Here is a 26737-nt window from a genome sequence, read left to right on the forward strand (position 1 = left end):
CTACAGTAGTGTACAATAATGTCCTAAGCCTCACATTCACTCACCATTCACTCACTGGCTCACCCAGAGCAACTTCCAGTACTGCAGGCTCCATTCATGGTAAGTGCCCTATACAGGTGTATCATTTTTTTATCTTTTATACCATATTTTTACTGTACCTTTTCTATGTTGAGATATACACATACTTAGCGTTGTGTTACAGTTGCCTACGGCATTCAGCACAGTAACATGCTGTACAGGTTTGTAGCCTGGGAGCAGTAGGCCAGACCACACAGCCTAGGTGTGTAGCAGGCTCTACTGTCTAGGTTTGTGCAAGCACACTCTGTGATGTTTGCACAACCACAAAACCGCCTAATGATGCATTTCTCAAAACACATCCGTGTCATTAAGCGACGCATGACTGTATTTAAAAGCATAGTGTGTAGCCAAGAGAAAGATAAATTTCCTTGGAAAACTTAGAGTAATCATACCCATTATCATTATGGCTTTAAAATTTAAATAAAAATTCTAACTTTCAGTGGTGCCTGAGTGTATAATAAGAACAGTGTCTGTTGGTTTCCAGTACTGTTTTATAAAGAAACAGGGCAGTGAGTTATATTGACTGATAGATTTCTTGGCTAAGTATCTCCTTACTAACAAGAGCATGGACTGTCTGCCCCTCCTGCTGCTTCTGAGCATGTGCTTCTTGGGAAATAGAATTGGTAATTGCTTGCAATACAAACTAAAACAAAAAACAATAAAATTTTTATTTTGTTTTTCCTCCAGTTTCAGATACAAAAATGTCTTCTCAAGATCAATGCTCCAGTCCTTACATAAGGCCATTTGATTTTGCAAAATGTCTTAGTAAATATTTCAGAAACCCTAGATACTCAGGCTATCTTAAATTTAGGGCTGTGTTCCGCTGAGGAGAAAATATATTAATTTGGAAGTATAATTAACATTTTTGTGTCTTTTGTTTCCCCTCCCTAGCATTACAACACCTCCTTGCTTGCCGCTGCAGCAGCAGCAGTTTCAGATGATCAAGACCTCCTACACTCGTCTCGGTTTTTCCCGTATACCTCCTCACAGATGTTTCTTGATCAGTTAAGTGCAGGAGGCAGTACTTCTCTGCCAACCACCAATGGAAGCAGTAGTGGCAGTAACAGCAGCCTGGTTTCTTCCAACAGCCTAAGGGAGAGCCATAGCCACACCGTCACAAACAGGAGCAGCACGGACACGGCATCCATCTTTGGCATCATACCAGACATTATTTCATTGGACTGATTCCCAGGCCCTGCTGCTCCCATCCCCACCCCAGATCAAATGAACTTGGCAGAAAGAAGAGAACTTTGTGCTCTGTTTTACCTTACTCTGTTTAGAAAAGTATACAAGCGTGTTTTTTTTTTCCTTTTTTTAGGGAAAAAATTAAAAGAAATGTACAGAGAACAAAACTATATTTTCAGTTTTACTTTTGTATATAAATCTAAGACTGCCTGTGTGATAAAACACTTGTTAAAAAAAAAAAAAGGAAAGAAAAGAAAAAAGAAAAACAAGCACCCACAAACCACCTTCAGTTCATTTTTTTCTGGATTCTGAAGATTTTTCATCATTTGTCCTATGGTTTTGGTTTTATTTGACTTCAATGGCATTATTTTATTTGCAATAACAGAAAAGGAATTGCATGTATGAAGTTTTCAATCGTGGGCTTTTCTTTGTTGTGGGGAGGGGGTTGGGGGATAGTTTGATTTCCATTTTCTGAAAACGACAGACTTGGATTCTGTTTGTGTGTGCATATTTTATCCAGCCTTAAGTTATAAAGCTCATCTGTCCCGCTGCATTCCCTGTGTATTTTCAGGACATGGCTCGTGGGTGTGTGTGTTCATTGTGTGCGTCTGTATGTATTTTTCTGTCATCACTGTTCCCTCTCCTCCCGAGTGTGCACTCAGTTAATATAATCAGTTGCTTGCTTCTTTCAAAGTGCTTTGAAGGTCTTGAACTCACGTGTGAGCATCTTTATCAACTATCCCAATTGCATGTTCTCCATCACATATTCTCTTATTTGCTCTGTACCCCCTGAGAATATGTTTTAGAGATATTGGAATAAAGCTGTCTGGGTAAGGAGTAGGCTTAGCCGACCTATGAATAATACACTTTAGTCTAGTTCTTTATTCTAAATCTGGATTGCCAGTATTGTGTATTTAAACCAAGTCTGTGAATACCTGCTTTTTTTGGCCACAGAGTAACAAGTTTTCATGTAAGATCTTCATACCAAAGTAGGAAGTAAAAATAGCTTAGAAAGCTCTGTCAGGTGTTTTGTGCAGCTGACAGAGGTAATGTTACATCACCTAAAAAAGAAAGATACACGGTCAGTTATCCTAAAAATAAATTGTTTGGAAAGTACAATGCACCACATTTTTGTAGAAGTCTACTATTTGATAAACAGTTGAAATTCAAGATGTGTTTGACCTTTAGTCATTTTCACTCTTTGGTTCTGAGTATACCTATTTTCTTAGCGTATCTACCTTGTTTATCTTTTTCTTCACCTTTTAACAAGTATGACATAGGAAAGTCATTTTTTTTTAGAATTCATGGATCAGTCTGATCTACTCTTATTCATAATGGAACATGTAAATATACTGAAAACTGTTTTTCAGGAGAGAAATATGAGTTGGAGGGAAGGAAAAGTGGTTCTACTTATGTTCCAAAATCCTCATCAGAGAAGGTATGATGTTCTCAAGTGTGGAAAATATTTTTTAGTTGATTGAGAATGCAGGTTTAACAGAAAAGATAAGGGGCATAATGACTGCTGGTTTTCCAGACTGGATTTTCCTACCGCAACTGTTAATGTTCTCAGAGTTGATGAGGACCACCTTTGTGTATACACTTGTAGTTTTAAACCTTGCATTGGTAACAAAATGATCAACTTTAATCCAGGTAGAATTCAAGATGGCTGTACTTCAGTTGTATGATAAAATTAATGGTCCTCATGACTGTGTGGCATCTAAAAATAATGTTTTTATAGCATCTCTCTGCCACTAAATTGTTGACTTGAATTTTGGGAAAAAAAAAAAGTTGGTGTTGATATGTATATGTGTGTGTGTATATATGTATTTATAAACAAGTGTGTTTGAGTAACAAGTGAGTTTCATAGTCTTCCCCTACGCATGTGTATTCCACACACAAATGGCTGAGTTATAGTCATAAAACAATTTTCAATAAAAAAAAAAAACCAAAACAGATTGTCAGTTAACCAGGAAACAGTTAATGTTTTTTAATGAATCTGGCATTATAGTGAGCAAATGTCGTATTAATTTAGGCTAATTTCTAATAGTACCATAATTTGTGTCTAAATTTTTACTGGGGTAGAAATTACTAAAATTGTGGGGAGTTTTTTCTGATTTTTACATTGCTTTAGGAAACATTTTTACTAATTCAGCTGTCTTAGGTAAAATGAATAGTTTTCTTCCTGTTTTTTTATGTGTCATTGTTAGTGGTCTCAGAATTCTGATCAGTAACTTTGTGTATGATGCTGAATTACAAACCGTTTGAATGATCCAGTTGAAAACGTATCCCTCTACTTTCTTCAGTTGTAGAAAAGGTTAATTTCCCTCAGTGTCCCACATTATACCAACCTAAGAGAAGAACAGGTAATAGGGAGAAATAAACATACGGTGGTTTCAGTGGTTTTGGTCATGTGTCCACAGGAGAAACTAACCATTCAGTTGTCTTAATTTTAGTTCATTCCACCCTGTGAGGAGTTTGTTTCCATCAGTTGTTGACTTTCCAAAATGTTGCATTAAGTAATAGTTGTCACTCTGTTGGTCTCATGGTCAATATCAATCACGCTTTCATGATCTCTACTAATTATTAGTAGAGTCCTGTACTATGTCTATAACTACTAAGTTTAAAGAAAAGCACATAGTCACTTCATCTCTTTTTTTCTTAGCCTATGCTCACTCCCCAACCCATCCCAACATTGACATGCTATCTATGGACAAATAGCAGTTCTCAGAATCTAGTCAAGTTGCCATCATCCCCCTTGCCTTGGCCGTTCATAGTAGGTATGCATATGTTTGTTTCTGTACAGTACTGTGTGTGTGTGTATATATATATACATCTGTATGCACACATCTTTGATAAAATAGCTATTTGACTAGCAGGGTTAAAGTGGCTTTTAATTACTTCGTGAGTGTTATTGGATACATCTTAAAAAAAAAATCTGAACCAGAACCATGCCATACTTGGTTGACTATTTTGAGCATTAAAATTGCTTTACTAATTATTTAGACATTATCACAATTCTGTATCTTTACTGACTTAGGAAAGATTCACGTAAGCTCTGAAAAATCTGATTCTTTGGCAGATTTTCCTTTGAGTCAAGTGTCTGAAATGGAATGAAAATATATCCTAACTCTAAATTAATGTGGAAAGAGCATTTTTTAAAACAATTTCAATTTTAAACACATAAAACTTTCAAGATCTTCAGGACTTTTTAAAGCACATTTGAAATTATTTTAGTAAGAATTTTGTTTTATCAATATATGTTGAATTCTGTTTTTTAATTAAATACAAAGCTTAGATTTCAGAAAGAGAGGGAAAATAGCTGGTGGTCCCAGAGTGTGCTGCTGTTAATTGTTTAACAAAGGGGAAAATGTACATAAACAGATAAAGTTACCATAAATTCCATGAACTTAAATCTGTGATTCATTGCCTTAAAACTTTCTCTCTTAGAATTTCCATACCGCATGCCAAACCAGTAAAATGGCTTTTAAAAATGTATAGTAGACAATGTCAGTTTGTATAAAAGTACCAAGTGAAAATATTTATTACATGCATTGGAAAAAAATTGTTTACCTATTGAATGTTACCTGTTTATGTAGAGCTCTTTAGATGTAATAAAAGAAAAGCCTTCAGTTAATTTGTCTTCTGTAAAATAACACTGCTGGATGTTCAAGGCGACAATCCCTATGAGACAAGTGATAATGGTTTGTGCTTCCAAAGCACCTTTCATCCAGAGATTTCAAAGCATGACAAGTAACTAACTAATTTTCTTGCAGCATGCTTTGAGGTAAGTAATGAATATATAGCCATCATTTCCCTTTCTTGTTGAAATATGGCTAACTCTTTAATAAATCACAGCATCTGTTTAGTATCTGCAGTTTGAATGCTAAGAGCACCGTGGCCTTCTTGTAAACAACACTAGGTGCTAGAGAAACCAGCTGGAATTTCAGGAATGAGCTTGAAACCAGGACCAGGAGTAAGGTAACAGCCCTTCCTCGGGTAGAGGTTTGAATCAAACACTTAATAGGATCTTAGACTCTGGACCACTGAATCCCTTAATGAGCAGGGAGTCCGTGAAGAGGAGCCCCAGGTTCTAATGACCATTCCACACCAACTGTGTGTTTTTGGCAAGTTATATTTCAGATTCCTGTTAGGCAAATGAGATTCATAAAACTTGCTTTAAAACCATACTGGGACTACTCAGTGATAAATATAGACATAGAAAAGCTTTGACGGAAAGTACCCTCATTTATTATATCCAGAACTTGCTCTTCCTGTGCCATCTAAATCATTGGTATCTATCTCCCATCTAATCTTTGGTATTCCAGGTTGGCTGTGCAGGATTTACTTCCTAATGTCCATGACTGGAGCTCAAAAGAACTGTGGGCCTAGGACCTTTGAGCTTTGCCTGAAAGTGACAGCAGTTCTCTCGGCGGGGCCAGCATCTAACCGGCCCTCTGGTGGATTTACCATGAAGGTAATGAAGTTTAAGCACCAGGACCCTTCACTTGTTCTGGTCCTAGGAGCAGCCCCGGAAATTCTGCATTTCTGTTTTTGTATTCTTAAGGCAGCCAAATCTTGTAAACCTCAGACCCCACAAAACATCTGCTCCTACACTGTGCGGACCTGGGCTTCCCAGCCAGATGGTCACAACTTCACCTAGTTGGCATTTGGGCCATTTATTTACCCTCACCCCCACAAAACTCTTTGGCTCCTAGGAATTCCTACTCTCCTTGCAGTTATGCTTGGGGAAATGAGAGTCTCCTTCCTCAGGGCCTTGTTTGGGTCTGAAGCCACACAGCATCGTTGAGACAGTTGCACTAACACTACAACTCTTGTTCCCTGCAGTTTTCCCTGTGCCCGGTGCCTTGTGAAAGATTTGTGTCTTGTACATCCTCCCAAAAGACACATCCCATTTGATTTGGTTTTCTTCTACTTTAGCCACTGTGGTACTACTAGACAAAGCCACAGCCCAGAGAACCCACTTTTGATACATACATGGATGCAAATCTTTGTACTTGAAGCCCTGCACCCCTACCTGTGTTGGTGTGGTACTCCAGCCCTTTTAGGACTGTGCTGGCACTATGAATGATCCAGATTTGACAAGTGTATGGCACCTCTGAATCTCTGGCAGCACCAACCTGGCACCTTCTAGCTGTGTAACTCACTCAAAGCCACTCCAGCTGGATGGACTCCCAGAAAGCCTAGTGCTCCTACTACTGTTTTCCAGGACTATTGTACCCTGGCCATTGCTGGTTACATCCCCTTATTTCTCTCCGTAAGTCCTGGGGAAGTGGCTTAAGGCTATGACCAGTGTGGGCCACTTGAGCAGACCATCCCGGAACCTCTCTGCCTGTTAACAGAGCCCAGGGAACAGCTCAGAATTCTCACAGCATTGGAAGCCCCCTTCTTGAGCTCTGCAAAACCAGTGAATTTAGCAGCTCACATCTGGTTTCCTTTGGTGTGGGGTGTAAAGTAGATCACTCTTCCTGCTCTCAGCTGATGCTGCCTCATTGTAGCATGTGTTTTCACTCTACACTCTGTGTTTATGAATGATAGCCTGAGCTATGTCACTATATCTGTTGAGATGGAAATGAGAATTTGTAAATGGGCCTCTGGCACTGCAAGAATTGTTGTCATAAGTGTTACAGCTTTCTGTTCGTTGCTGCTTCTCAGCTAGCACTGGCTTCATCTTGGAAAATCTTGGAAATATGGAAGATGGTTCTAGCCCCCAAATACAGAGTAAGTCTCTTGGTAGATTGCCCTTAAGTCATCAGCTCAATCCTTCCTCAACAGGCTCCATGAGGTAAGAAGTGGGAATCCAGCTTGTGTGGGGGGGTTTGAGGAGTGAAATGATTTGCCCAAAGTCACAGTGGGAAGCAGCAGAGCCAGGACTGGAACCCAGGCCAGACTCCAAACCGCAGGCTCCTTCCATGCTTGAAAGGGCCGGACTCACGGTAGTTAATAAAATCAATACAAATCTTTTATTAAAGATCTACTCATACCATGGCTGAAATCATCTATTACTGTTGCTAGTTAGCCTCTCTTCTATAGTTGGGTAATGTTGTCTTGCCACTGTGTTTGCCATCTCTCCCAAGTGAAAAGAACACATTTTTTAAAAAAATTAATCACTCCAAGTTTTCAGGCCCAGGGGAGGCTCTCGCATTCTCCTCCTTCAATAGTCCCGTCCAGGAAGGGTGATCTTGTGGATAAATTCATCATACTTCACTTTGCCATTGGGTTCAATATGTGCTTCCCTGAAGAGATCATCCACTGCAATAAATCACATTTAATTTTTCAGTTTGGCTTTAGTGTTCCATTATAAAACAGTGAGTTTTTTGGGAACTGGAGCTCCCCTAAGGTCTTCCCTGAGCATGCAGTTGACTATTCCTATAGACCAGGAAGTAAACCAGTGAACAGAAAGGGACAACCCATCCCTGCACTCCTGAGACCCTTATTCCATTTTGAGCTAATCGGGCTTTCTGCAGGGGCAGGGAGTAGGGAGGTGTACTGGTAAGGATTCGGTCACTGATGCCACCGTGTGCTTTTTTTTTTTTTTTTTAAACAGTTTCGCTCTTGTTGCCCAGGCTGGAGTGCAGTGGCACAATCTCAGTTCACTGCAACCTCTGCCTCCCAGGTTCAAGCGATTCTCCTGCCTCAGGCTCCCGAGTAGCTGAGCTTACAGGCAAGTGCCACCATGCCCGGCTAATTTTTGTATTTTTAGTAGAGACGGGGTTTCACCATGTTGGCCAGGCTGGTCTTGAACTCCTGACCTCAGGTGATCCACCCGCCTCAGCCTCCCAAAGTGCTGTGATTACAGGCGTGAGCCACTGTGCCTGGCCCACCCTGTGCTTTTATTTTTATTTTTTCATGAAAATATGACCCCTGTGCCCGTATTTCTAGAATCCTTTGGCCTGGAGTTTTTACCTTCCGCAGCTCAGCCTGCAAACAGAGCGAACATCCTCCACAGTCCCAGGCTTCGGCCTGCTCCTCACTTGCCTGCCTTCTCCCCTAAGCCGGTGCTCCTCACCACCTCTGCCCCCACCCCAAGAGAGGACTTAGTGACAAGCACTGTCTGCTACCATCACCTCTAAAAAAAAAAAAAAAAAATGTTTGGGGGATGGGGTTTATATGAGAGAAAAATAAATCCAACTCTGTTGAGAGCTCACAGCATACAAAACAAAACTGCCATTGTTCTCCATCACTCCAAAAAAAAAAAAAAATCACTTCATTTGCTTGTTTCTTCTGGTTCTGGATTCCTGGGATAAAATAATAGCTTGTCCCAGGCGTTGGCAAGAGCCATTTCAGCTTGTATTCTCCACAATGGCCTCTTGGGGCCAACCTACCATGGCTCTTTAGCCTGTCCTCATCTCACTGCCCTGTGTCAACTTCCCAGGCCTGGACACCTTCCACACACACACCTCCGGTCAGTTAGAAAATATCCTGTGATTCTCTGCTTAACTATCCTTCTCGAAAGTATAATCACCATGCCTTGGCCTAAGCTGATAGTAGTTCTGAGTATTTATTGGGAGAATGTTGAGGACAGTATAATTCATCTCATTTTGTGGAGAAGTTTCCACAATCAGCCAGGTGGCTAAAACCATCCTGGGGGATAGGCCAACATCAGCTCCAGGGCCAGTCACTGCAGCCTTTTCCCATCTGGGCGAGGGACAGCACTTAGCCAGGTGCCAAGTCTGAGGACACCTGAGTAGAACAGCCTTTCACTCCATCTCACTTCAGAGACCCATAGAAAGCCAAAGTGCTAAAGTCAGCCCATCCCAGGCCTCAGGGGAAGGCTTCACCCACAGCCATTCCAAGGATGCTTTTTAAACTGAAAATTGTCTTTCTTTCGATCACCCAGAAAAAGGATTCCTGCTGCTGGTATCATTCTTCCCATCTCCAGTGGCAAGTGGGAGGGAAATCGGTGTCCCTGCTTGTCTGGAACACAGCAGTTTCTGTGAAACAGTCCTCTGCTGGTTATTAGAGATGTATGTGAGTCTGGGGCCGTGGCATTGCTTAGGACAGAGATCATTAACCACAAAAAGAAGGCCCTGCTCCCTCTGCTGACTCCACCTGCTGTCTAGAGGGCCAGGCAGTGTCCTGGGGGGAGTCTGGGAGGGAAGGATAACCCATGTCTTCCCTATCCATGTGAAAACAGCCACGAGAGGTGAGCCTGGAAAAGCTGGGTATGGAGACCCAGCCTGGTGCTGGGCGATTATTTATTTATTTATGGAGATAAAGTCTCATTCTGTCACCCAAGCTGGAGTGTAGTGGCGCAAGCTCGGCTCACTGCAACCTCCGCCTCCCGGATTCAAGCGATTCTCCTGCCTCAGCCTCCCGAGTAGCTGGGGCTACAGGCGCCTGCCACCACGCCTGGCTAATTTTTGTATGTCAGGCAATTTTTAAACTCTGCAGCAATTTTTAAACTCTCTGCACTGTGCCTTAATGGCGGTAGCTAAAATCTGAGCAGAGTGATTTGTAGAGTGGTAGCTCAGAGGGACCTGAGGGGTCACCTACTGTACCCTCATTTCCAGCAAGGAAAGCGAGGTGGGAGAAAGGTTAGGAGACTTGCCTGAGGTCTCCCGGCACCCAGGATTCAAACCACAACCTCAAACCCCTCCTCCAGTGGTTTACTGTGATTTAACCAGAGACGGAAAGTCCGTCATATTGAAGCCTCTTTCCAGCACCCACTTGTGGCCAAGCCCAGCTCTCCTGTCCAAACCACAGGCAAGCAGGGCAGCCTACCTAGAAACCCCAGGCTCTAAGGTCGGGGTCCCTGGCCTCGGGCAGAGGCAGAGCTGGCTGGCTGGCTGCTGCGAACATGGCAGGGCTAGGCAGGAGGGTCCGCAGGCTGGAAGAACAAAGGCTGTAAATGGCCTGGTGTGGGGATCCCCTTGACAGTGTACAAAGGGCCTTCCTAGAAGACCCCAGGCCTCGTCCTGCTCTGAGGCAGGACAGCCTGCTAGGCTGCAGGAAGGTGCAAGGCAAAGACCCCTTCTCATGGGGCTCTGGAACCAGGAACCCTGCCTGTCTCGGCAGTTCTCCAACTGTCCTGGCAAAGTTCCCTGTGGAGCCCCTTTCTGGAAGAGCTTAGAGCAGCCTGAGTTGGAAAGGGAGCAAAGCAGCACCTCAATTCGGAAACTCGACCTCAGCAGCAACTGCAGAGACTGCTGTGATGGGAAGAAGGGCAGGGATGTCTAGACCTGCCTTCACTCCTGCGCCGCTGCTCGGGAGCCGCTCACTCCCCCTGCTTCTTTATCAGTAGAAGCAGGCATTTGTGCTCCCAGGGGTGTCATGCACTAGATGAAGCCCCACAGTGAGAGCTTGAACATAGGGGGAGACCAGACTGCACGCTCCAGCTGCTCTGCCCTGTGGGTTCCGAGCTGGGTTTCCCCTAGGCTGTCCCTTCACCCTGGCAGAATTCTCCCTGCGCCCTTCCAGCCCCTCTGGTTCTTCCCCACACCTAGTGTGGCATCTGCTCACAGTCTCCTGCGCGCGCATCAACAGAGGTGGTCTGTACCACCCTGGTGGCATCAGCTAGGCTTTGGTGCCCTCCTTCCAACTCCCTAACCCCCTCCGACTGTTGGGAGACAGGACCCAGCCTGTTACCTTCCTTGTGGGTGAGCTTCTCCCCCAGACTCATGAGTTTTGACCGCAGGTCGGACGCCATGATGTAACCTTTCTTCTCCTTGTCCGCCATCAACATGGCTAGAAGAATTTCTTTCTTTGGGTCTTCTTGTTTTATTTGCATGTGCATAATGGTCAGAAAAGTGGAGAAATCCAGCTCTCCATTTCCATCTAGGAAACCCGCAAACACAGCAGAGTGAGCAGAGGGAAAAAGACTCCTAGGAAGCCAGCTGGCCTCCTGCTGGACCTACACAGCCGGTTCAAGGTCAACTGAGCAGGGAACGCCAGGATGTGGCAGTGGTCACAGTGAAGAGGATGCATCCCCTCCCACCGAGTTCCCACGACGGGTCCCTCACTGGACTGGACATTCTTCATTTCAGCAACGTCCTCAGTGACGATGCTTATCATCACCCCAAAGCTCAAGGAAGTGGGTTCCCATCCACAGATGGAGGACTGGGCTCCTCTGCTCCCTTCTAGCGCTTCCCTCCTGCCCTGAACTGGAGGGAAACAGGTCCATGTGTGCATTCCACCTTTGACAGCCACCACAATACATCTACCAGGATGGATCAGCACCCCCACCTGGGGCCTCAAGCCTCAGTCCCAGGCTGGGCTGCTCATCTGCCTTCCCCTCACTGCAGTCTCCATCCCAGCCCCTCCTCCACGGGCCCTGGCTGGGATGTAACTGCAGGAAATCAAAACTTCCCCGGACTACAACTTCCTGTTTGGAGGGGACAGAAATCAAGGAAACCACCACCCCTTTGGAGCTGGACATGGGGGATCTCAGGTATCAGACCACTGAGCAACCCACCGCCAGGCTGCAGGCCTTCAGAGGCCCACCTGGGCCCAGCGTGGCCTGCCCCAGGGCGGGCTCCCAGCGCAACTGCAGGCATCCTCTAGTGGGGCCTCTGGTAACCCTAGCAGATGGTGGTGACCCCCCTGAGATGAGGAAGCTGGTGACCTGAGACTGAGCAGCAGCCTATGGGCTCCAGGTCAAGTGCTATTCCCAGCGGATGCCCTTCCCCTGCGCCAGTCCCTCCTTCCTGAGTGTCCAGCCCCCAATGCAAACAGCAACCCCAGGCTCTGAAACTACTTTTTTTCTTAGAAAAAACAAAACAAAACATAAAACTTGTTTCTGATTATGAAAAGCTGTATATGTTCTCATTGTTGAAAATACAGGAAACAACAATAAAAGGAATAAAAATCACCCATAATCCCATTACCAGAGAGAACCACTTGGTAACATCTTGGATGGGTTTTCTTTCAGCATTTTTTTTCTAGCAATAGTTTTTCTAAAAACTGTTGCATAGTTTTTAGGTCAGTCTTTGATATCAGAAGAATTGGGTACTAATCCTGATGCTATCATTGGCTCAAGAACTTAATGGCTGTAAACCTTGATCTTTGCTTGTAAAATGGAGTTAGGAGAAAGCTGGGCGCAGTGGCTCAGGCCTCTAACCCCAGCACTTTGGGAGGCCGAGGCAGGCAGATCACCTGAGGTCAGGAGTTCGAGACCAGCCTGGCCAACATGGCAAAACCCCATCTCTACTAAAAATGCAAAAATTAGCTAGGCGTGGTGGCAGGCACCTGTAATCCCAGCTACTTGGGAGGCTGAGGCAGGAGAATCACTTGAACCTGGGAGGCAGAGGTTGCAGTGAGCCGAGATCTCACCACTGCACTTCAGCTTCTCGGTGACAGAGCAAGACTCTGTCACCCCTCAAAAAAAAAAAAAAGTTAAGAGAATGCCTACTTCATAGGGTTTTTGGAGCTAAGCACATGACAAATACTCAACAAAGGGAAATGTTTCTATAAAACAACATGGGATCGCTGTCAGCGTGATTTTTCTCTGGGTTTGATAAGTCTGTTGGAACACCTAGATCCCGAGGTCTGTGAGATGGGGTATCACTGGTTGCTATGAGGATTCCAGGAAGCCCAAGTGAGGTACGGCACTCCTGGTCTGGGGCTGCCACAGCTGGGTCCCCAGGAGGCCTCCCTGCCACCTGCCCCTCAAACTGCTGAGCTTTTCACACCTCTGCTGTCTGCACCCACCTGCTGGGCCCCTCCCCTCTCCCCGTTGTTCCCACCACCACTCACCTATCCCGTGGGTCTGCAGGTGCCGCTGCACCTCCCCTGGCGTCGGGCTGGCCCCCAGGCACCTCATGGCCACCATGAGGTCAGTGGCTTTTATCTTCCCCCTCTGCTGCTTGTCATACAGGGAGAAGCATTCCTTGTACTCTGCACACGGCCCAGAGGGAGGGTCAGCAGTGTCTGGTCACTCTCCGCCCATGCCGCCCTCCCCATCCTTAGTCTCTTCTCCCTCTTTTCCCCTTCCTTTTGCCTACTCCCTCCATCCCTCTCTCTCCTCCCAAGGGTGCTAGATACAGCAAATGAAAATACAAGACTGCCAAGTTAAACTGAATTCAGATAAACACTGAATATACTTTTATTGTATGCCCCAAATTTTGCATAGGACATATACTTCTATTGGAAAAGTATTTGTTGTTTGTCTGAAATTCTAATTTAACTGGGTGTCCTGTATTTTATCTGGCTCCCCTTCCCTTTCTCCCTACTCCCTCCCTTCCTTCTCCCTCCCCCTCCCTGCCAACCCACAGGACTGGAACTCCCAGGACAGTGCCCCTCCAGGGCCCACAGGGGAGAGCAGGAACCCACAGCAAGGTGTCCAGACCCCCAGGGGACCTCTGCAAACACAACTTTTCTGGACAATGGGAATAATAAGGCCTCAGGATTACTGTGAGAGCCAGAAATCCCAGGAGGCCTGCCAGAGAGTGGCCTTCATATGATGATATTATCATCATCATCAGAGCTGGGGCATTTCTGAGCCTATTGCCCCTGCCCTGGCCTCCAGGCTGCTGAACCCTCAAGCTGTCCTTGGACTCGGGCCCTGGTCCTGTTCTTAGAGACTTCAAAGGGTCCTGCTGGGAAATTCTCCCAGGGTCTGAAGCCCTTTCTCCTTCGGTACTTGGTGGAGGTGGAAGGCAGCCGGAGCTAAGGCTCCCCTAAACCCACAGACTCCCGGCCTGACACAGCCATCCCATGGGCTCCCGGCCCTGGGAAGCCCAGGAAGGCCAGCTGGGAGTTCAGGAAAAGTCCCTGGACCGCACTGACTGAGCATCTGATTTAGGGGTAGGTGGGGCTGCCATCATGACAGGGAGATTCTCGTCCAGCCCAGACGAGGCACCCGGGCCTGTGGGTGGAGCCGTGGACACACAGTGGCCTGGCGCTGGCCCTCCCAGGCTGGGGCTCAGGGCTCTGTTCTCTCTCCTGCTTCTCACACCACCCAGGTAGGTCCTTAGAGGCCTGGACACTAATAGCCCCTTAGCTGATGACAGCAACAATGACAATTCACGTTGCTGAGCACTCCACCCCCAGGCCCTCGCTTCATCCCCGCAACCCTGTGATGCGCCCCCTCATATTCCCATGTGCGGACAGGACATTGAGGGCTGGAACACTGAGAGCCTGGCTGTGGGCAACTCTGCCCACCAGGCCACACTGCCTTCGGTTCCAGGGCAGACACCACTGAGTGCAGCAGGGTGAGGGAGAGGATGCAGAAGGAGCCCCCCAAATCCCCAGCCCAGACCAGGGGTCCCTTCATATTCCCTAATGAAGGCACTCAGGCCTCCCTGGTAGGATTTCAGGGGGGTCACTAAAGACAGGCAGATTGCCACGTACCATTTAGAGACAAATTCGTGGCCTTTGTGGAGAGACTGAGAGGAAACCCCCAGCCCCGCACAACTGCCCTTTCAGAACATTCCAGAGCCTGAGCTTCCGAAGGGGCAAACCAAAGTCAGGACCAGGTGGCAGGGGCCGAAAAGGCCCAGGGGAAGCAGGGCCAGAGCCTGGCCTAAGACCCCAGCTTTGGTTCCCATAAAACCCAATTGCCTGCAAGAGGGCTCAGTGCCAGAGGGGACAATGCCATCACCTCACGTCAGGGGGACAGAGAGAGGGCTGCCCCAATCACAGAGCTTAACCTTAGCACTACAGGGGGTACCCCTGGGGACCTCTCATGGCCACCCTCACCTTGTCTTTCTGTCTGGGTTTGCCCTTGGGTGAGGGTGGGCCCAAGGCCCACTGCTCTCCCTGCCTGACCTGTGCTGGAAGGTGCTCATCACACCCTTGGGGTCCAGAATCAGCCTGGATCTGCAGATGGGGGCACTTCACTACTCCCCGACAAGCCCTGTCAGTCACTGGGGGCCTGTGGTCCTTGCCAGCAGCAGGGCCAGGGCTCAAATAGAGGCCCACCTCCTCACAAACCTTCAAATCAGATACGTGCTGTCTCCCTGCCTCAGATGCCTTTAAAGACCTGGAAGGCCACATCTGAACTTTGCATTCCTGCACTGGAACAAGACAACAGGGTGCTGGAGACCCAGCTGGGCTTCCCGCTGGCCCCTTCCTCCACCATCTCTTCACTCTCCCTCCTCACCTCCTGGCTCTCCTTCCTGCTTTTTCTCCTGCCAGGTTGGCCCTCTAACATACTAGCACATATATTTCACCACGTTCCCTCCCTCGATGGTGACCCCCCGTGAGGAAGGGATTTTCGTCTTTGAGTTCACTGTTGTATGTAGCTCTAGTGCCTGGAACGGGGCTGGCACAAAGAAGGGACACAAACATTTGTTGAATGAAAGGATTAATTGGGTTAAATGAATTGGATTAAAAATCCCCTTTAAGTCTTCTCTTTGAAAATGCAAATCCCCCAGGACAAGAAAGAGACCTGTGCAAGGCCTAGGATAACACCAGCTGTGCTGGATGTTTAACCACCAGATCTGATCATAAATGTACTTGTGTCCTCTGCACTGTACAAACATAAAGGATGTGTAGCACACAATTTACAAATAATACAGAAATGTACACTATTCTTTATTATAAATTCCATCTAGGGCTGGGTGCAGTGGCTCACGCCTGTAATCCCAGCACTTTGGGAGGGCGAGACAGGAGTATCGCTTGGGCCCAGGAGTTCGAGACCAGCCCGGACAATATAGTAAGACCTCATGTCTACAAAATATTTACCAATGTTTTGTGTGTGGTGGTGCATGCCTGTAGTCCCAGCTACTCAGAAGACAGAGGTGGGAGAATCCCTTGAAGTCTGGGTGGTGAAGGTTGAAATGAGCGGAGATCATGCCATTGCACAGAGCAAGACTCTGCCTCAAATAAATAAATTCCATCTAGCCACTTGATTACCACAAGTAAGTTTTGCCAACTTTTTTTTTTTTTTTTTTTTGAGAGAGTTTTGCTCTTGTTGCCCAGGCTAGAGTGCAATGGCACAATTTCAGCTCACTGCAGCCTCCACCTCCCAGGTTCAAGTGATTCTCCTGCCTCAGCCTCCCAAGAAGCTGGGATTATAGGCATGTGCCACCATGACCGGCTTTTTTTTTTTTTTTTTTTTGAGACAGAGTCTCGCTCTTGTCGCCCAGGCTGGAGTGTAGTGGCTCAATCTCGGTTCACTGCAACCTCCGCCTCCTGGGTTCAAGTGATTCTCCTGCCTCAGCCTCCTGAGTAGCTGGAATTACAGGTGCCTGCCACCACACCAGGCTAATTTTTGTACTTTTAGTAGAGATAGGGTTTCACCATGTTGGCCGGGCTGGTCTCAAACTCCTGACCTCAGGTGATCTGCCTCCCTCAGTCTCTCAAAGTGCTGGGATTACAGGCATGAGCCACTGCACCTAGCCAGTTTTGTATTTTTAGTAGAGATGGGGTTTCACCATGTTGGCCAGGCTGGTTTCAAACCCCTGACATCAGGTGATCCACCTGCCTCGGCCTCCCAAAGTGCTGGGATTACAGACGTGAGCCACTGCACTCGGCCCAAGTTTTGCCAACTCTTATATCCATTGCCAATCTATAGTTTCGATTCAACCATGATTTGACAAATGAAGCTGCGCGCCAATGAGTGCGATTCTTTTTCGAATGAATGAATGGTCATTAAACCTGATGTGATCTACTGTTAAACTATTTCTCACCCTTTTACCAAATACATTCATTAAATTGAAACTTCTTTCAAATCTCCATCTCCACTGATCACAATAGGGCTGTCTTTTTAACTTTTTGTACAGATAGATGTAGGGATTGAAACACGTTTGATCCTGTATTATTTAATAATGGCTGGCTTTAACATCCTGCTTGCAAAATTCCTAAAACTATGGCTCTTGCTAGCTGTAGTGAGCCAGCCCCAGCCCACATGTGGGTGACACCTGGCTGTGCCTGGCCCAGCGTCCAGCATGTAACTGACATCATTCCCCTCTGTCCGTGGCTCGCAGCAGCCTGGTAAGGTGGCATATCCTACTTCATAGGTGAGAAAACCGAGGCTCAAGGGTGATTAGGCTTCAGGTCTGCTGCCCCCAAAGCCCCTGTTCTTCCCACTTCGCTAGGCCACCCCGTCCAGTCTTTCACACACTCATTAAACACTGGTGGCCACTTTCTTGGTGTCAGATACTGGGATACAAAGAGAATTTACCTTCTTCCCTTCTGGGAGCTTTGGCTATCCCAGGAGGGAGGGTCAGTGAGCCTCAAAACCAGGCATGGGTGGGAGGATGCTGAGGCTGAAGGCTGGACTCCAGCCCTCAGTCCACCATTCATTATCACCGTTAGACCTGGACAAGAGGGCGCTGCCCCGGGCCCTGTGTTTTAAAAGTCCCTGCTCCTGCCCTGGCCCTCCTCTTGGGATAAAGAGTTCCAGGGTTCTACGTGGAGGTGCCCACCTGGAGCTCACAATTCCTGCCCCTCTAGACCAAGCTCGGAATACCCAGAACTGTGCAACTCCTGCCCAGGTAACCCTAACCCCACTTGGCTGGGCTCTCAGGACCCTACCCTGGATCACAAGGGCCCGAGGTGCCTGTAATTTTATCTCCAGTGGTCAGCAAAGGACTCACTGAGAAGGCGATGTTTCAGCAAAGACCTGGAGGAATGGGACGCCTCGGGGGACTCTCAGGCCCATTGACGTCCACTGTTGAGACAGGTTTCAGGGTCACAACCTCAAGCAGCAGCTGGCTGTGCCTCCTGGGCCTCTCCTGCCAGGTGCAGGGGGGCTGCAACCATGAGGCTCCCCTGGCTCAGGTCTGGGCCCCCAAGTTCTTTGTAACCCAACTCTTTGCTCTTGGCCTTCTGGAAATAGAACCCTGCACGGTGTGAAACTGAAGCCTGGTCGAGGGCTGGCAGAGTAGGGGACCCAGGGAATAAAGTGCTCACGCCCAAACCAGTCTTGATGCCAGGGCAAAGGGGGCTCAGTGGACCCTCCATTTTACAGATAGGGAGACTGAGGCACAGACAGTAGACGCATCCTGCCAGAGAGTGCAGACCTGGCCTCTGTTCTGTCTCAATTACAAAGCCCCTCCTCTTTCCCTGCTGCCAGCCATAACTTTAATGGTCTCTCTCTCCATCCCCAGTCCCCTCAGTCCCCAAATCCAACTGGTCAGGTTCTGGAGGGAAACCTAGTAAGTTCTGTCTTAGCGCCCTGGCTTGTAAGTCACACTGACAAGTATAAAGCCACATGTCTATTTTGGAGGCTTACCCCCAACCCCCACCCCGCCAACGGCAGCCTCCCTGCAGCTCTTGGCCGTGGATGGGCCCAGCTCTCCCCCAGCCACCTTCCTTCCCACCAAGAAAACATGAGCAGAGCAAATTGCCTAATGAGACCCATATTTTGCTGAGTTGCTAATCAAAGAACAAACCCAACCTACCATTAATTTGGTCTTGGGAAAGAAACTTGGCCTGCAGCAGAGAAAGGAAAACAGTCAGGGGAGGGCTCCACCTGAGGTTCACGCCCCCCAGCCCTGGCCAGGCCGACACAGACCCTCACACTCACCATTCTGGGGCCTCGGCTGCTACCCGTGGGCTTGCTGCTCCCAGAACCGCGTTCAGTTCCCTTTCCTCCAGCCTCAAGTCCAAAGTCTGCCAAGCTGGGTGGAGGCCCGGGTAATAAATGCTCGGCTGCCATGGAGACCAGGCCCGACGCCACCAGGGTCAGATTCCAGCTTCCTGAGCACAGCTCATGACCCGCCACCTGGGCAGGTTGGATTTTTGAGGAAATGGGGCTGCAGAAGGCTCTCCCTGGGCTCAGAGTCTCTGCCTCCAGAAGCCGAAGCAAAGGGACAAATGCCAGTGTTTCTTCCTGGGAGCCCTGGACTCCAGGAAGGGGTCTTCTCTCTCTCTCCTGGGACTCGGCGGGGATGCCATCAAGCCCCTACTAGAGTTGGGCACTTTACACCCCGGGTCGTATTGAAGGCTCCTCACACACCATCTTGTAGGAGGAAGGGAACCCTTCCAAGACGGCCCAACTCAGAGATGGGCACCGGGGCCCGCAGGCTTGGGGCTCGGTATTGCAGGGATACAAGCTTCGGTGCTCTCAGGCTGGGATTCAGTCCTCCCCATCTGCTGACTTGCTGAGTGACCGGCGACTCATTCTACCTCAGTCTGTGCCTCAGTTTCCTCACCAGCTGAATTACAGGGCAGCTGGCAAAATCAAGTGGCCAGCGCACAGCCAGTTCCCAGCCTGTGCCAGTTCAGTTCCCACCTTCTGAGGACTTTAAGGGTGGTGGAGGGGCCTGAGCCGGGTCTCCAGCCCCACCGCAGGCTCCTCGGGGGCTTGGGGTGAGGCCTCTTAGTGCCGGTTACCCTGGCCAGGAAGGCTCCCCTTTTCTTCCTTCCCTTCCTCTCTCCACCCTCAGCCCCACCCCTTCCGCAGAAGCTGCTGACTCCCAAGTCTTCAGGAGTTTGTGCTGCTCCCCTCCCCCACATAGGAGGAAATGGGGGCAGGGTGTGAGGCCTCCCCAGCTTCTTCCCCTTGAGATCCCATTTCCCTGTTTGGGGCGTGAGGCTTTTGTCCACAGCTGAGTCTATGAGGCTCTACAAGTAGGTGTGGCTGCACAGGTGTGCCCTACACAAAGGCCCCCAGCCCAGGTGCGAGTGGTTGCTGGCCAGGGGCTGCACTGCCAATAGGAAGGGGGGCATTGTGCCACTTTGCACACAGGCGCATAGATGGGAGGGGCTGCCTGTGCCCCACTCTCCCCTCCCCGCTCCTTTCCTGACCGCCTGTGTGTGGAAAGTGTGCTTTTCCCCCAAATCACATCCCCAGAATCGCTTTACACCTGTTTCTAGACCCAGAGAATTTTAGCTGGGGACTCCGACTCCTCCCTGTCAGAGTTTGAGGCTCCCCCTCCCAAACCCCGTGGCAGGGATAAGAAGAGGGAAGGCTGCCTCTGTGCAGAGGATGGAGAGAAGGACATCAAGGAAAGTCACTTGGGACTCTGGAAGCCTGAAGGCGGCCAGGCCAACACGCTCCCTCTGAATCCCCTTGCCTGTGGGAAGGGGCTCCAGAAGAGATGAGGTGCCTCCTTGGAGTTAGGCCAGTGTGTGTGCTGGGGTGCCCCGGCCAACTCCCTCCTTATGTGTGTAGGTGTCTCCAGGGGGTGACGCACAGATGGAAAACACCAGCGTGGGGCAATGGCTGCGTGAGGGTTCACGATACAGCAACTCACCATGCTGCAGGGCGCACCGTGTGTGCTACACCTCAGCACGAAAGGGAGAAAAGACAAAAAACACCTCCAACACCACTTGGGGCTGTGACTGTATTTACTTCATTCTTGAATCCCGCGTCCCCGTGGCTGGGGGCTGACACATCCCTGGGCACCACTGTGACTTCCTGTGGGTCCCTTCCCTTCTGTCCCCAACTCTGTAGACCCCCCACGGGAAGGGTCCTAGGTAGGGGGAGGTTCCTACTCCCTCGAAACCCTGGGCCACTCTGTCAAGGCAAAGCCTCTGGGCCCAGCACCTTGTAAAGGCTTTGATGAGAGGAGCTCTGGCTTTTGCTCAGGGCCTTTGGCACCCCACCCCCCAGCCCCCAGGAATGCAGGCGCTCAAAGCCTGTGGCTAGGCTGCCCGAAGCGCGTGCCACAGTTCTTCTGGAGTGGGAGCAGGGGGACAGAGCTTTGGGTAGAGGAGGGTCACCTGCAAAGCTGGAATGCCAGGGGAGTGGGCGGTGCCTCCAGCTCCTGGGGGCCAGGTTGTCTCCACACCTCATGGGCCTGAGCCTGGGCGGGGGTCTGGAGTGCACATAGCCCCCAGGCAGGGAGAGGGCAGTGACAGGACAGAGCCACTCATCTGTCCCAAAGCTGCACCCAAGGGGTGTCAGCAACCCCAACCTACTGACCTACTTTGGGACCACAGGCCCATCTAGTGCAAATGAGGCCCAGAAAGGAGAAATGCTTTGCTCAACAGCCACAGTAGGCTGACGTAACCTATGTAATGTAGGGTCAGGGTGGGCCTGAGGGATGAGCCAGGTGGTGGGTAGGTGACACACCAGGTCCCCTCCTGGCCTCTGCCCCACCCAGCCCTCTCCTGCACGGCTACCAGAAGATGTCCGGGAAGAAAAGACCAGCCCTGAGCAGGGAGTGTGGTCAGGTGCAGAGGAGGGCAGGGGCCCGGATCCTGGCCCAGAAACACTAAAACAGAATCCGATCCTGAGATGATCCAAATCAAACAGAAACTTGACGGAAATAGTAGAGTCTGAAAATGATGCACTCTGCGCACACATATACAAGACACACACACACGACACACACACACAAATCTACACACACACACACACACACGAATCCACGCACATAAGGCACACCCCACTCATGCTCTCGGTCTCTGGTTACACACCCACACCACCCCCACTCCTGTATTCAGATGCCCTCCATGGCCCACCTCCCACCCAGCAGAGCGCCAGAGCCTGGTGCCAGGGACTCAGTGCCGACTGCTGACGTGAAGGGTGTAGAAAGCCCAGGGCTCAGGGACGTAGATGACACCCGGGTACTTCTTCCTGAGAACAGGGTCATTCCACAGCCAGGCGACCCAGAGCGCCACAAGCAAGAGGCTCAGTGCGAAGGAGGAGAAGAGGAAGAGGCCGTTGCTGTCCAGGAAGAGGCGCTTGCGCTTCTGGTGCAGGACGAGGGCCAGCATGGCGAAGAAGGTGAAGATGAAGAGGATGAAGATCTGGCCCTCGGTGACCAGGTACCTGGAAAGGCCAGGGGTGAGTGAGGCAGCTGCCGTGGCAACCCCGTCCTGCCTGGCATCCCTCCCTGTGTGCGAGAGCCAGGCTGCCCTCCAGGCAGGCAGAAGAGTCCTCTGGTGCCAGGGCTCAGTGAACTATGCCACTCTAAGCCACAGCCCACGGGCAGCATATTGATTTAGCTGGTATAGTTACTGTTTTTTAAATGTTGAGTTTGTTGCCAATATTTAAATAACAGAATACCTACAAATGTATATTTCTGGCCTCTCTGGTCACATTGTTTATACTTCCACACAACAAAAACTGACTAGAGGAGAAAGCAACAAACAATTGCCACTACGACGGCAGCCACCCTTGTGGCAGGACGCCGGGGTAAGAACCAGCAGGAAGCGCTCCCCTAACGTCTTTCCCGCTCACTGTAGCTGCCACCCATTCTTTTTAATCCCCAGAGAGCATACAGATGAGCCCCAGTGGGCCATCTCAGCCACACAGGGGACAGGCCGGGGAGAGGATCTAGAGCTGGCCCAGGAAAGGAGGCCCTTTTCATTTTGAGGGAGGCCTCCCATCAGAGAAGGGTCCAGTCCTGCCCCCACCCTGTCCTTCCCATGATACCCACAATCCCAGGGGGACCTGTCTCCAGGGCAGAAGTGACAGATGAGGGCTAGGAGACTGGCTGAGGCCTAAGTCCTCTGCAATGGGAAGAAGAGAGAGCCAGAGGGAACAAAGACCCCAGGCCAGAAGCCCCTACGCCATGAAACCCCCCAGTCTGGCCTCGCCATAGTGCTTTACATTTGACAAAGCCCCTCTCTGTCCTCAGCATCCTCATCATCTGAGAGGAAGACAGGCAGGTACCATCATCCCCACTTCACAGAGGCGGAAACCGCAGCCCACTACAGGGCTTGGTGTCGGAGGTGGGTTGTACCGGCCCCAGGGCAACACTGGGGTTCTTGAGATGGGGCACAGAGCGAGAGGGGCTTGAGGATGGAGACAGACTGTGCAACCTCGCCCTCTCCTCCCACCTCCCTGCCACACCCAGGCCTGGGCTTCATGGAAACAAAGAGGCCACCACAGGGCATTGTCACAGTCCCCACTAGACACAAGAAGCACGGACCCAGAGAGGGCCAGTCTCCCCAGGGCCACACAGCAGGTCCATTGGCAAGTGCAGAATTTTGCTGCCGTGGCTCTCTCAGTGCCCCTGCCTCTGCCCCCATGCTGATGTCCACTCACCAGTAGTACAGGCCACTGGGCGCCACCAGGAGCAGGGCAGGCCCTGGCATCAAGCTCTCAGCTTTAGAGGCAGTAAAGCAGCCGCTGAAGTACATGAAGAGGATGAGGAAGAAGGGGATGTACCTGTGGCAGGAAGGCCAGTGTCTTAGAGGCCTGCTCAGCGGCCCTCTTCCCCACCACCTCCGCACCCGCTCCCATGCGGTCTCATGGAGTACCACGTCACGGTTTACAAAACGCCTAGCCTGGGTGAGAGGCGCTCCTCTCCACCCGACCTTGCCTGTGCTGGGCGTCAAAGGTGGGACAGAAACAGAAACAGGAAGGCAAGGCATGTGTGAGTCAGAGGCCCAGAGGCGTCCACACCGCCCAGGGCACCTCACTCACTCCGTGGGGGTAAGGGGTGTCTGGGGGGTTGTCTGTCTCATGCACCGCAGACACCAGCAGCCCAGCACCACACTAGCCTGGAGACAGAGGCACCTCCCGGGCTGAGGATGGAGGTCGACATGTTAAAAAAGAGAACAGCACCTGCGGGGGCCTCTTGGTGAAGCACTGCACCCACACTCAGCACACAGCCCCACCCCCACCTCAGACACCTCACCCCAAAATACTACCCTCTCCCCTCTCCACACACCGGCTCCCTTTCTCCCACCTGTGCTGACTTTCACCGGTATACCCGCCTGCCTCTTCTCACCCACACCCACTTCCTGCTGGGGCTCCAGCTCTCTGTTCCTAGCCCCTCCACCCTTCCCTAACCTTCTGTGGGAAGAGGCTCTGGAAAAGGCCAGGGAAAGATGGCAGGAGGCCTGTCCAGGGACCCTGGACCAGCTGAGCCAGGAGGATTGACATTGCAGGGCCCGAAACACCCTGGAAACGCCCGTGCAGGGTGCGTGTGCTGTGAGCACCAATTCAGGAGTGAGCCGGATCCAGGGCTGGCCCTCACCTCCCAGCTGCAGCCTTCGGAGCCCTCCTCCCTTTGGCCTCAGTTTCTCCTGGGTAAGATGGGAGGTTGGAACAGATGAAGGCTCCCAGCCTGGGCCCGGGATCTCCTGAGGCTGAGACCACATTTCTGAGGTCTCCCCAGACTGAGGGACGGGGTAGGTAGGAAAAGGTGCCCCTCTGGGAGTTCTGAAGAAGGGGGAGCGCAAACAGCACGCCCCTCCTCAGCCTGATCCAGCTGGCTCCCCGCAGCTTCCTCCACTCCCAAAGAGCAGGCCCGACACGGGTGGGGGTCCCTGGCTGTGCCCCCACCCCCCGCCATCACCATCTGGGGGTTGTTTATCAGGGACGCGTCCTCCTCCCCCACCCTCAGGGCTCAGGCTTGGCGAGGAAGGACCAAAGCCGCTCGCTGCCCTCTGCTGGCCGCAGCGGGCACTGAGGGCTGGGCGGGGGTGGCAATGCTGGGGGGGATGCTGGCTGGAAGCCGGGGCCTGGAGCCTGGGACAGCAGCTGGGTCTCCCGGGCAACCTCGGGGACAACTTCACTGGAGGTTGAGCTCACAGCGCCTTTACAGGGGATGAGACTCAACACATGGAGACCTGCAGCCCAGACAGCCTTGCTCAGTGTGTCCCTGAGCCAGCGACAGAGCTAGCCGGTAGTTGGGGCCCCTGGGATAGACAGATGGGTCCATCACTCACCACATGCAGTGACCCAGGTACTCATCATAATAGTAGAGCAGCTCAAAGGAGTCGATCTGAGGGAGGCACGGGCAGGGCAGAGTCAGGGGGGATGTCGATGTCAGTCCAGGGAGGTGCTGGGGCCCCAAGCATCCCCTCTGACCATCCTTCTCCCAGTCCCAGGCCTCCCCCACTGCCTTATTCCCTACCCGGGGCCTCGCCCTCTGTTACAGGGGCCCAGGTGGGAGGCAGTCTGTGCACCACTTCCTAAGAACACTTGAGCATCCTAGCTTGGTGCAGGCGACGGTGCCCTCACCTAGCAGAATGCCTTTGGTGGAAGGACAGGTGCGGCGAGGGGTGGGGGCCATTTCTTCAGCCTCCCAGGACAGACTGTGCTCCTAGGGCTTACAGGCAGGGAGCAGGAGGTGGCCTCACCAGCGTCTCCGGCTTGAGATTCTTGATGATGGGGTTCTCACGGACAGACAGGTGGTGCTGGTAGCCACTGAAGAGCAGGCGGTGGTTGACAGAGTCGCCCACCAGGTGGATGCTGGCACCCATGATGAAGATGATGATGCTCACGTAGGTGATGGAGCGTGGCAGGGTGCGGGGGGACCGCTCGATGAGCTGGGGTTCAGAGTGGGGTTGGCAGCATGACCCCACCTCTGTCACAGCATGTGACACCCTCTGCTTCCCCCCTCACACCTGGGGTGGGATGGACGCTTCCAGCTGGAATGTCACTCCAAAAAGTGGCTGGTCCCTTTAGCAGGCCAGCCCAGCCTCCAGATCCTCCCGTGACCCCTATGAACCCAGGAGGGAATGCGGAGCAGCACCCCCCGCTGACTTTACCCAGGGAGCAAAAAGACCAGAGGGCCCAACTCCTTTCCCAAAGTCACACATGAGCTGTAGGCTGGAGGGGACAGCCCAGCCTTCAGTGCAGGAGTCCAGGCTCAGGCCCAGCCCTCCCACTGTCCCTGGCTGTGTCCCTGGGTGGCCGGCCCAGCCTGCTGAAGCCACCTTCTGATTTCTGAGTGGTCCCAGCAAACATGAAGAAAATGTCAGGGATGGGGGCAGGTGCTTCTGAAATGCCACTGTTTAACTGAAAACACACCAGAGTTCTGAGATTATACCCCTCCTACTTCTGGAGATTTGAAGTATCTTTCTTCAATACAAAAGGATGGTGATAGTAAATGGTGATACAGGCTGAGCATCCCTTATCTGAAATGTTTCAGATTTCAGATTTTGGAATATTTGCATATACACAATGAGATATCTTGGGAATGCATATGCAAGTCTAAACATGAAATTCATTTCTTTCATTTTTCTTTGAGACAGGGTCTCACTCTGTCAGTCAGGCTGGAGTATAGTGGCTCAAGAGATCCTCCCACCTCAGCCCCCAGAGTAGCTGGGACTACAGGTGTGCACCATTATGCCCAGCTAATTTTTAAATTTTTTGTAGAGATAGGGTCTCACTATGTTGCCCAGGGTGGTCTCAAACTCCTGGCCTCAAGCAATCCTCCTGTATCAGCCTCCCAAAGTATTGAGATTACAGGTGTGAGCCACCTTGCCTGGAAAAATTCATTTATATTTCCTATATACTTTACATACACAGCCTGAAGTTAATTTTATATAACATTTTAAATAATTTTGTACATGAAACAAAGTTTGTGTTAAGTACGTATGTGTAGAATTTTCTTTTTTGAGACGGAGTGTTGCTCCATCGCCCAGGCTGGAGTGCGGTGGTGGAATCTCGGCTCACTGCAACCTCTACCTCCTGGATTCAAGTGATTCTCCTGCCTCAGCCTCCCAAGTAGCTGGGACTGCGGCGCATACCACCGCACCTGGCTAACTTTTTTGTATTTTTAATAGAGATGAGGTTTCTCCATGTTGGCCAGGCTGGTCTCGAACTCCTGACCTCAAGTGATCTGCCTGCCTTGGGCTCCCAGAGTGCTGGGCTTATAGGCGTAAGCCACCATGCCAGCCCTAAGTTTTTTGTATTTTTTTCTTTTTCTTTTTTTTG

At 50.3% G+C, this 26737-nt stretch overlaps 3 protein-coding genes across 10 annotated transcripts in view; 1 reads left to right on the forward strand and 2 right to left on the reverse strand.

Annotated features, from left to right (window-relative positions):
- The window catches only part of PIAS1 (protein inhibitor of activated STAT 1), a 134325-nt gene extending 129428 nt beyond the window's left edge, over window positions 1-4897 (forward strand). For both annotated transcript variants that reach the window (XM_034939007.3, XM_034939008.3), the window contains exon 14: window positions 970-4897. In XM_034939007.3, the coding sequence (XP_034794898.1) occupies window positions 970-1263 (294 nt within the window). In that variant the 3' untranslated portion in view covers window positions 1264-4897. The remainder of the gene's footprint in view (window positions 1-969) is intronic.
- CALML4 (calmodulin like 4) lies at window positions 4134-20331 on the reverse strand. 4 transcript variants are annotated; one of them, XM_003828012.7, is made up of 5 exons: window positions 18695-20331; window positions 18570-18600; window positions 12976-13116; window positions 10870-11058; window positions 4134-7533 (listed from the first exon to the last, which is right to left on the reverse strand). In XM_003828012.7, the coding sequence occupies exons 1-5, from the start codon at window positions 18824-18826 to the stop codon at window positions 7436-7438; spliced, it is 591 nt and encodes a 196-aa protein (XP_003828060.1). In that variant the 5' UTR covers window positions 18827-20331; the 3' UTR covers window positions 4134-7435. The 4 variants fall into 4 exon arrangements, with proteins under 4 accessions (XP_003828060.1, XP_008951600.1, XP_008951601.1 ...); XM_008953352.6 differs by lacking the exon at window positions 12976-13116; XM_008953353.6 differs by lacking the exon at window positions 18570-18600 and having other exon boundaries at window positions 18695-18824.
- Window positions 20332-20442: 111 nt separating this feature from the next.
- CLN6 (CLN6 transmembrane ER protein) overlaps window positions 20443-26737 on the reverse strand; it is a 59555-nt gene continuing 53260 nt past the window's right edge. For all 4 annotated transcript variants that reach the window (XM_034939011.3, XM_034939009.3, XM_034939010.3 and 1 more), the window contains 4 exons: window positions 25156-25344; window positions 24742-24797; window positions 23111-23233; window positions 20443-21889 (listed from right to left, as the gene is read on the reverse strand). In XM_034939011.3, the coding sequence (XP_034794902.2) occupies window positions 21619-21889; window positions 23111-23233; window positions 24742-24797; window positions 25156-25344 (639 nt within the window). In that variant the 3' untranslated portion in view covers window positions 20443-21618. The remainder of the gene's footprint in view (window positions 21890-23110; window positions 23234-24741; window positions 24798-25155; window positions 25345-26737) is intronic.

The sequence above is a fragment of the Pan paniscus genome, chromosome 16, assembly GCF_029289425.2.
Source record: "Pan paniscus chromosome 16, NHGRI_mPanPan1-v2.0_pri, whole genome shotgun sequence".
Lineage (NCBI taxonomy): Eukaryota > Metazoa > Chordata > Mammalia > Primates > Hominidae > Pan > Pan paniscus.